At 40.4% G+C, this 10,623-nt stretch overlaps 1 protein-coding gene across 2 annotated transcripts in view; it reads left to right on the plus strand.

Annotated features, from left to right (window-relative positions):
* Positions 1–10,623, plus strand: part of TTC39B (tetratricopeptide repeat domain 39B) — a 111,037-nt gene that overhangs the window by 66,947 nt on the left and 33,467 nt on the right. For both annotated transcript variants that reach the window (XM_006163833.2, XM_006163832.3), the window contains 4 exons: positions 843–910; positions 6,059–6,123; positions 8,141–8,246; positions 9,686–9,751. In XM_006163833.2, coding sequence (XP_006163895.1) covers positions 843–910; positions 6,059–6,123; positions 8,141–8,246; positions 9,686–9,751 — 305 coding nt within the window. The remainder of the gene's footprint in view (positions 1–842; positions 911–6,058; positions 6,124–8,140; positions 8,247–9,685; positions 9,752–10,623) is intronic.

Consider the following 10,623-nt stretch of genomic DNA (forward strand, 5'->3'; position numbering starts at 1 on the left):
TGCGGGCACATGTGTTAGGGCACTCCACATGTCCCTGGGATAGACATGGGTTTAGAGAGTCCCTATTTGTGAGTGCCCTGTTCTTGTGCTAGATATCTGAGCATCAAATTAACCTACAACTGGGAAAGTGCTAACACTTTTTATATCAGTTCAGTGCGTAAGGAATCCCAGCTTGGTCATGCAGGGCATTCTTTCTCACAGGGAATTGTTTTCTCTGCAGTTAATAATGTCTCTAGTCCCTGTCATGATTATCACACACTCGTATTTTAGAGGCTAGGATTCAAACATTAGGTTTAGTTTTCTTAGTCTTTATAACTGTATGAACTGTCATGTTACTGCTTCTCACACACACACACACACACCCCGCCAGGAGGATAGCCATGCTGCAATGCCTTTTCCTTCATTTTTTTGGTGGGATTTTGGACACACAAGCACAAATGCCTGGTGTATTTTCCAAGCCTTTGGGTCTGGGACTTGAACCTTGCAGTTGTCTGTGTGGCATCCAGTGCTTTAACCACCACAGTTAAGGCCCAGTTTTCCTTTTTAAAAAAGTGCTTTTACATTTTGATTCCCTTATGAGCTGAGTTTGGGTCTCAACACTAAGTACTTGACTTTGTTATGTTTGAATGGGGCCCAGGGTGACTTCCCCAAACATTTCACACATTCCAGGAAAACCTCATTGAAGAACCAAGAACCATTCTGCTTTGATGGGAGCACCAAAGCAATCTAGGTTTTTGTGTCTCTCTTGGGCTCATTCATCTCGCCAGTCTCTTCTGAACATCTCAGAGCAATTGCTGTCGATGTGGAATTTCCTGTAATACCATTTTATTTGTTTCTAATAGAGGAAATGCATGCTGAGATCTGTTACGCCGAGTGCCTCCTGCAGAAAGCAGCACTTACATTTGTGCAGGTAATGAACGTCTGGCATAGAACTGCAGTTGGGTGGGAAGACTGCCAGTGCCGCATTGAAAAACGTGGCTCCTTCTGTGTGGGGGCTTCAGTTCTTTTGACTCTGGGTAGTAATGAAACATATTTGTTATTCTGATAAACTTTGGCTGTCAAAAGATGCCAGAGAGTTTTTTTTTTTCCTCTTCTCGCTTTTTTTTTTAGAGGTTTTTGCCTTAGGATGCATGGGCTCGCCAGGGGGCGAAGGGGGGGGGAGAGAGAGAGAGAGAGAGAGAGAGAGAGACAGACAGACAGACAGACAGAGACCGATAGACGGTGAGAGGAAAAGTGAGAAATCAGCCTCCGGGGGTTGACCATGCTGAAATCCCTCCTCCTCCATTGTCCTCCCAGGATCTTAGGAATGCACGTACATGTGTCCAATGTGTCTGTTGGGCCTGTAGGAGTCCATTGCTGTAACCGCTATGCCATCTGCTGGCCCCAAGACACCAGAGAGTTTCATTTCTATTCAGAAACATTTCGAGTTTATTTTGAATTTCAGTCTCTTGGGAATGACTATCTTCTTTTTTTCTTTTCTTTCTTTTTTTTTTTTTTTTGGGAGTTTTTTTTTTTTTTTTTTTTTTTTTTTAAGTGTGATTTCTGCTATAGGTAATATGTGCTCTCTGAAAAGTCACAGACAGAGTGATAGAAAGCATGAAACCACCCCGTGGGGGGAATGGCCACACCACAATCCCTGCTTTTCACGCATGCACACGTGCGCCTGGCATGAGTTTAAGCCACCGGGTCCGGGATTCGAACTGTGGTCGACTACATGGGGATCCAGCAACATAGCTATTACGCCAACTACTGGTCCCAGGAATGACTACCTTTTAAAGAAACTGCCACATGTAATTTCAGGATTCTTCTCCGTGTGAAGACGGTGAGGTTATGCTTCTTTACTCTTGCTTAATGGTAGAGGGCTACGCATAGGGGTTGCCTGGCAGAAAGGGCCGCCTTGATCCTGCCCTTCTTAGACCGTATGCCTCAGCAGGGCTCAGGTATGCATGCATGGATAGCCAGACTTTCCACTCATCAAATCGTATGTTTCGTCCTCTTTATGTTTGTAGTGTCCTTTCTTGCTTTTTATTTTTTCCTTTGAAAGAGCAGTTTGTAAGGCACTAAATCAAAAAATAAATCCTTTTCTTAGGTGACATTTTAATTTGGTCACTGCAACCAGTATTCGGCCTTTCTCTGTATCTTCCAATCCTTCTAAAACACATATATTTGGAGTGGAAGGATGAGGTAGGATGGAGATTATAGAGAAACAGAAAGAAAACCCCATCATAACATGGAAAATCTTCCCTAATTTCAGTCTTTCAAGTTAATTTGAGAGTTGCTTCTTTCTTTTTCTGGAAATTGACCTCTTACGTTGGATTCTGGTTTAGTTACATTGAGCTGTTCTGGGGAGTGGCTTTGTGGCTTTATAGTTAAGGCAGCAAGATCCCACATGACTGACCCTGTGGCTTAAGTCTTGAACCTGAAGACTTGAAAACCATGCTGGATGCATAAGTCTTGAACCTGAAGACTTGAAAACCATGCTGGATGCATGAGTGAGCATGTCTGAAGTCCTGACAGGACTCTGGCCAGTGCACATATTCTCTGGCAACATTTTAAAGAACATTGAATTAGTGTGATCCATGACCCTATTTCCTAACACACTCCACATTATGATGACTGATGAGTTACATAGTTATTTATCATTGCCTCAGCAGATATCATAGTGATAGTCACTAGGCCTGAACTTTTTCTGATGCGTCTTTTACATAAAGGTATGATAATCAAATCTGGGACTTAAAGGTTTTTTTTAATATGTAGAGGCTTGGAATTAAACATCTGGGTGGTTATCCATGATTTTTCCCTCTTCCTTATACCCCCCATAGCCATTCACTTTCACATTCGTGCTGCTTTTGCCTTCTAAAGATGTCACGGCTCCATCTCTTCCTCTATTCTGACTGTCTCATTCTGGTAGAGGTGCTCCTCAGCAGCCTAGTGATTCTGTCTCTGTTTTCTTCTTCCTCTAGCTCATTCTTCATTCTGCATTGAGTGCTCTCCCCCACATGGGACTGATCTTGTCATTTCTCTGCTTCACCAGTTAGTAGCTCTCACTGACCATGGCATGTTCTATATCACAGTATCACAAATAGGGGTGCCTCCTCTCAGATTCCCTACTCCCCTCCCCCCACACACACACTTCCCTTCAGATGTCCTGGGATGCTGTCAGTGGTATGGGGTAGGGGTGGCTTCCCTACCATGTTTGGTCATTCTCTTCTTTGCGGGAGATTCTTAGCAGTGCAGATTCTTGCACAGATGGCCAAGCACACTGTGATCGTTAAGGTTGCCCTGCCTTTCCACCTGAGTTTTCCTTTGCTTGGAAAGTTCACGTCTGCTTTTTTTTTTCACCTGGACACTTAGTAATAATTTTGTGCTTTAAGCACCAGTGCTTCCAGGAGGCTTTTCTGGCCCTCTTCATTCTGCCTCATCCTTTTGCTCCCATGACATCCTGTGTACACCTCTATCCCTTCCTTCCAAATTCATTCTATGATGCCTCCATTACCCTCATTCCCAAAATGGATAAGGATATGACAAAAAGGAAAACTACAGACCTATATCTCTGAAGAATATAGATGCAGAGATTCTCAACAAGATACTTGCTAACCGTATTCAACAGCATATAACAAAGATTATTCATCATGACCAGGTAGGCTTTATTCCAGGGATGTAAAGGTGGTTTAACATACGCAGAACCATAAATGTAATACACTATATTATCAGAAATAAAGATAAAAACCATATGATCATTACAATTGATGCAGAAAAAGCATTTGACAAAATACAACATTCCTTCATGATTAAGACTCGGCATAGAAGGACTGTTCCTCAGCATAATAAAAGTCATCTATGAAAAACCTATAGCTAACATTATACTAAATGGGGAAAAGCTAAAAACTTTTCTATTAAAGTCTGGTACAAGACAAGGCTGCCCACTCTCTCCACTCCTATTCAATACAGTACTGGAAGTCCCAGCCAATGCAATCAGGCAAGAGAATGAAATAAAATGCATCCTAATAGGAAAAGAAGAGTTGAAATGATTTCTGTTTGCAGATGACATGATTGTATGTATAGAAGACCCAATAGTATCCATGAAAAAACTTCTCGAAGTAATAAATACATACAGTAAAGTGGCAGGATACAAAATTAACTTAAAAACCTGTTTAGCAAATGGTGCTGGAAAAACCGGGTATCCACCTCCATTCCTGTGCATGCCCTATCCTTGTGCATGGCTTAATCCCTCTGCACATTGTATTACTTTTGTCTGCTTTTGTATTTGGGTGCCTGATGTGAAATAGGCATCTGGTAAGTGTTTGAAAGTCATGAAATGAAACACTCTTATTCAGAGCAAATTTTAACCTAATTTAAGAAAATATTTTCTGGTTGGTATTGGAACTTATGTAAGGCTAAGATATCTTCAAATTGGGGCTAGCAGGTGGTTTGGTGGTTGAGGCACTGGACTCCCACATGGCTGATCAAGGTTCAAGTCCTAGACCCAGTGGCTTGAAAAACCACAACAAATAAATAGATAAATAAATGAATAAATATTAATAAAAAAGAAAAATGATGTTTTCAAATTGGAAGATAAACATTTGAGTTATGTAGTGAATTTTTTTGTCTATTGATTCCTAAAATAGTTGGAATGTGAAGTATTAAAGTAATTACTGAAAATGAGACTAAATTAAGTAAACTAAATTAAGTTTTTCTTCTGCTTTAGAAGGATGCTCAAGAGTACAGGAAATACATGCCAGACCATCTTACCAGTGTCAATTGACTAGAAAAGCATTCTCCTTGGAAATAGGAAACATAGAACTATCCTGATTAGCACCATCTACCAGTGTAATTTCCTTCAAGCAGTTATTGATGTAATTTATTAAGAGACTCTCTTAGAATCTTAGAATGCTGATCCTGAAAATGCCATTCATTTAGGCCAACTGCCTCAATTTCATGGTCTGATGACCACCAGGCAAAGAGAAGTAAAGTAATTTTCCCCCCAAACAACATTACATATTAGTGACAGCTGCTTCAGAATCTGGACCAGTTATTTTTGGTCTGGAAATGTGTATGAATGAAATTCATGATGTTAAACAGACGCCAGATGAATGAAATTCACTATGTTAAATAGACTTTGCCTGCTAAAGTACCATGTGAAAGAAGAACTACAATGAGTATGATGAACTGAAAGTTTGGCCTTAGAGCAGATTCTTTTTTTAGTTTGTTGTAGGGTGTGTGCATGCTCCACAGAGAGACAAAGAGAGAAGGAAAATGAGAAATCACCTCCCGGGGGAGATGGTCATGCCACAGTCTCTTCTCTTTTCTCCTCTTGTGATTTTGGGCAAACAGACATGCAGCTGGTATGTTTTTAAGCCACTGGGTCTGGGACTTGAACCATGCAGTCAGCCATGTGGGGTCCAGCTTTCTTAACCTCCACACTACCTGCTGGCTCTAAAACAGATCCTTAAAGTCTACAGTTTTGAATTCTTTGCACCTAGAAGAAAATTGCTCAGAAGATGATTGTTAGAGTAGGTTTGAATTACATATGACTTTAATTGGTTAGGGTTACTTCTTTGGTAATATAAAGTAATACAAGGACTTAAACATTTTTTCTTGGGGGCATCAGGTGGTGTGGTGGGTTAAAGTGATAGTTTATTGTAGTTCAAGTTCTTAACCTGGTGGCTTGAAAGTCATGCCAGGTGTGTGTGCATGAGTGCCCAAAATCCTGAGAGGAGAATGGAGGAGAAGGGACTGCAGTGTGGCCATCTGCCCTGAGTGATTATTGCTTATTTTCCCTCATTTTGTCTCTCTCTTATTCTTTCTGGAGAGTGCACATGCTCTATGGGAAAAAAAAAAAGGAAAAAAAAATTCTTTATATTGTCCTCTAATATAGGAAAAAAATTACACAAAAATGCCCATTTCAAATGTAAAGGAAGACAATATTAATTTGAAAATTATATCCTTAAAAGACAGTGTTTTTTTTTTCCCTCCCTAATAACGTGGATGTACAGCTGCGGAGATAGTTTAAATACTCTTACTAAATAATCTAATGATTTAATTAATTTTTTCCCAGGATGAAAATATGATCAACTTCATCAAAGGTGGACTCAAAATTAGAACAAGTTACCAAATATATAAGTAAGTTAAAAAGTAAAATGTGGCTTTTAGATGATTCTTGTGCTCTGTGCTACCTTGTTCTCCTGAATTCTAACAAACTAAGTGAGACTAGGTTTTCATTTTTTGTTTGGTGCTAATAAAAATGCAATCAATTTGTGTGTGAGTATGTGTTGTGTGTCATAGGACAGCAGAATTCCAGTTTAAATATGATTTTTTAAAAAAGTTTTCTTTATTCATAATAGACATTGTGTGCCCCCTTTGTGTAGGTGGGGAAGCACCTCCACATAGTCTGGTCGCGCTGTGGTATTGCACCAGGTGATGCATGGTATCTGATTATTCTTTATTACTTTTAATGTTTATTCATTTATTTTATTTATTTCTTCCATGAGGGAGAGAGACAGAGAGAGATAGAAAGCACCTTAAGCAGGGCCTCTATGCCAGTCTACTCCCAGCCCCAGCCAGCCCTGGACTATGGGCACACACATGTCCAATGCGCTAAGGGAGGTCTTGAGATATGATCCTGGGACGTTCCCGTGTGGCTCAGCCTGTTAAAATGTTACGTTTTACTGCTCTGCCACCTTCCATCTTCTACCTACTGGTTCCCTTAATTGCCTTTTAATTTGTCAATTTGATAAATAATTCCTAGTTATTACCAATTTTTATGTCTTTGTTGTTTTAATTTGCATTTTTCTGATTAAGTATTTGGCTTTTTAAGATAACGTGAAGGCTGGGACCAGCAGGTGGCATGGAGGTTAAGGTGCTGGACACACCCACATGGCTGACCATGGTTGAGTCCTGGACCTCGTAGCTTCCTTTCTCACTTTCCCTCTCTCTTTCTCTGTGTCTCTCTATGTTTAAATGAAAACAAATGAATGAATAAATAAAATTAAAGGAAATCATTCTTTAAAGAAAATATAACATGAAAGAAAAGAGAAAAATACATACAAATAAGATAAAGTGAGAAAGTAAAAGAATTACTTGGGTGGAGTAGGGTAAACGGGACCAATGGGGCAGGTATGATGGCACTTGCTGTCCCTTTTCAGTCTTTCCTGACCACAAGCTGTCATTCATCTGGTCTGTCTGAGATCATGGCAGTCACACTGAAATTTGGATTTTTTGCCAGTAGCTTCTCAGTTCCTTGGTAGGAGACAGGGTTGCTGATGTATGTCCACGATGTTGCCTATGAACTCCTGCCTGGGAGTGGTGAGATCACAGCCCCATGGTCCTGTGGCTCCTGGTTCCGCTTCCTTGTGCTTGAACCTTCTCCTTTGTGAAGCCTGGAAAGATGGATCTTGTTAAACACTATAAAAAATGGATGTCTCCTTTTTCCTTAATGATTACTATCCATTATCTTTAACAGTAAACTTAGTACAGCACCATGGGTTTAAAAGCTCAAGGGCTGGTCAGATAGTCTAGCGGTTAAGGGAGAGAAATCCCTTATGGCTGACTATAGTTTGAGTCCTGGCTCTGGTGGCTTGAAAAACATGCTGGGGGGTACCAACATTTAGCGTAATGGCTATGTCGCTGAACTCCCATGTAGTTGACTGCGGTTTGAGTCCCGGTCCTGGTGGCTTAAAACTCACACCGGGCATATGTGCTTGTATGCCCAAGATCCCGAGAGGAGAATGGAGGAGAAGGGACTGCAGCATGGCCATCCCCCCTGGGAGTTGATTTCTCGCTTTCTGTCTCTCTGTCTGTCTGGTGAGCACACATGCCCCGTAGCAAAAAACCTCTCAAAAAAAATTTTTTTTTTAATTAAAAAAAATAAATAAATAACATGCTGGGCATGTGTGCCTGTTTGCCCAAAATCTCAACTGGATGAAGAAATGGAGGAGAAGGGATTGCAGTGTGACCATGCTCCATTGGTGGGTACTTCTCTCTTCTCATCTCTCTGTCAAGTGCACATGCCCTCTGGCAATGACAGCAATTTTGTAATAATAGGCTAATGATATGCATAGAACATAAAGTGAAATTTGGTTTAACATTTATTTTCACAGTCCTGGTAAAATTACACTGTAACTGTTTTTCTTCAATTTAGAGAATGTCTTTCTATCCTACAAGTAATCGAGAAGAACAAACTTGAACAGGAATTCTTCTATGAATTTGAAGGCGGTGTCAAACTTGGCACTGGAGCCTTTAATTTGGTAAGGATGTGATTATTTCCTTCTCATTGCCCTCTAGTCTAGATTTGAACCGCATCCCTCTATCTGGGTTTGTTTGTAGGATCAGCTTTTCAGTTTCCCCCGGGTGTTTTGGCCAGTGTGTGGTGAAACTTCTGCACATGCTCAGAGTAGGTTTGGATTGTACAGTGGAAGGGAAGCGTGTAGACTGAGTGGACTAGGAAGGTTTTTGGTAACAAGGAGCTTGGAATCCAGTCCCATTTCCTTATCAGAAATATGGTGGCTGTGACAGTGTGGTGTCTTTGGAATCAAACATGGGTGAGGGATTGATGTAACTTGAGGAATGATTTTTCATGATCTCTGGAAATATGGAGACCCTGAGTTGAAATCTGTGGAATTCCAATGTATAACTTAGAGATTTGGAAATTATATTAAGGTTTGACTGGAATTAGTGAGAAAATAAAGTGATAAGAGAATCTTACATATGAGCAGCTGCACCACCCTGGCCCCTGGGTTCCTGAGCCTGTGTGCGATGACCAGGTGGCTAGAAAGCGGCTGACTGGTGTCTGTAGAATAGGTCATCCTGTCCTCTTAGTTATTAAAATCCTCTCCTGCTGAGTTCACCATTTGGGGACAACTTATGTGGAACACAAATATCTTCATGTTTTCTACCCATTCAGAAGAATCTGTCCCTGTACCTCTTCCCCCAACCTACTTGTCACCAATTTTTCAGTCGCATTCCTTTCAAGTCCCTGACCATCCATCCAAACCATTGGCCACAACCCATGAATCAGTAGATAATCGCATGTATGACCAGTTCTTCCGTTGACCAGAGTTCTCTCTGCTAGAATTTCCCTTCACTACTGTTCTTTCAGGGAGAGATAGCTGTCCATTCTGGGTGGTACCTGCATGTCACACAGAGTCAAGTAGATTATTGCTTTCTGGGGAAGGAAGCTAAAAGAATCTTGTCTGGAGGTGGGTGCAGAGTGGTTGGCATGAGCACCTGCAAGAGAGAGACAGAGGGGAAGGGAGAAAGCACGCCTCACCTGGGCATGGCCATGCCACAGTCCCTTCTCCCTGCTTCTCAATCCCCTTAGGACTCTGGGCACACACACACACACACATCCCTGGTACCTTCCTCAAGTCACTGGGACTTGTATTTGAATTACACCATGAGCCATATGGGCTCTGACTCTCCTAAACAATAGGCCATGGGACTGGCCCCAGGCATTTTGTTTGTTTAAATTATTTGTAGGTTCCATGTGCTAGCTAAAGGAAATTAAATCATAAATAATTAATCCAATAGTATGTGATGATTTAGATTTATCTAGTGGTTTAAACTTCTAACTTTTCATATTACTGAAGCATTAAAGCCTTAAGTTTTTTGTAATTAAACATTTATCTATAGTTAGATAGATACATTAACACATAAGTACATTTGTATTCTTTTTGTTTTCTTACAGATGCTGTCCCTTTTACCTGCAAGGATAATCAGATTACTAGAATTTATTGGATTCTCAGGAAACAGGGTACACATTTTATTTTATCTTAATTTTGATAGAGAAGATAAAACTTTATTGACTATGAGGGTAATGCAGTGCATCCTCCTAGCTGGCATGATAATTAGTGACAGCTTGCAGGGTAGTCAAGAACTATTGATTTTTATTCATATTTTCCAAGAAAGAGCCATTGACTCATATTCATATTTTCCAAGAGTTAGATAGGATTTTTCACCTCTGTTACCTACGTTCTGGGATTAAAATGTACATTTTATTAATATTGCTGCTTGCTGGATCTTTGTTTCTCTTGTGTGGTTAAAATATGCTTCCTTAACATTTTAGCAACCCTAGAATTGTCCACTATAAAATGAAGAAATTAAACCTGATTTCTCTGTTTATCACGTTATGATTCCAATGAATCAAATAGTATCTGTCAAATACAGTTTCAGTATTTTGCATTCTGTGTGTTTTATAAGTTTCACTCTAATGTTAAGAAAAAAATTGTTTCCTGTGAGTTTTGGTGGTGGTTTTATAATGAGTGTGTAACATTTATTAATCATAAAACAAATAGCTATTGCAAGAGTTGCAGAAGCTGTGTCTGTTAGTCATGAGGGCAGGTTCTGAGAAACAAGTAGAAGAAGCCGTACTTTGTTCCGTGTGTATTCCCCGTCGGTTTCTTCATAAGCTGCTGTGCATACGCCTTTACAGTATATTCTGTTTATTCCGACTCTATTGTATGGTAACGCTTCTCCTTAACCATTCATCTTCTGCCTCATTCTGTCCTTCCGTGGCTTCAGATTGCCTCTTGAATAAAATCCAGACTACAACATGGCTTCAGGGACCCCCACAGCCTGATTGTAGCGAGTGTTTCCAGCCGCACAACCCATACTTCTTGCTTTCTT

Source organism: Tupaia chinensis, unplaced genomic scaffold (genome assembly GCF_000334495.1).
Source record: "Tupaia chinensis unplaced genomic scaffold, TupChi_1.0 Scaffold143247_2, whole genome shotgun sequence".
Lineage (NCBI taxonomy): Eukaryota > Metazoa > Chordata > Mammalia > Scandentia > Tupaiidae > Tupaia > Tupaia belangeri.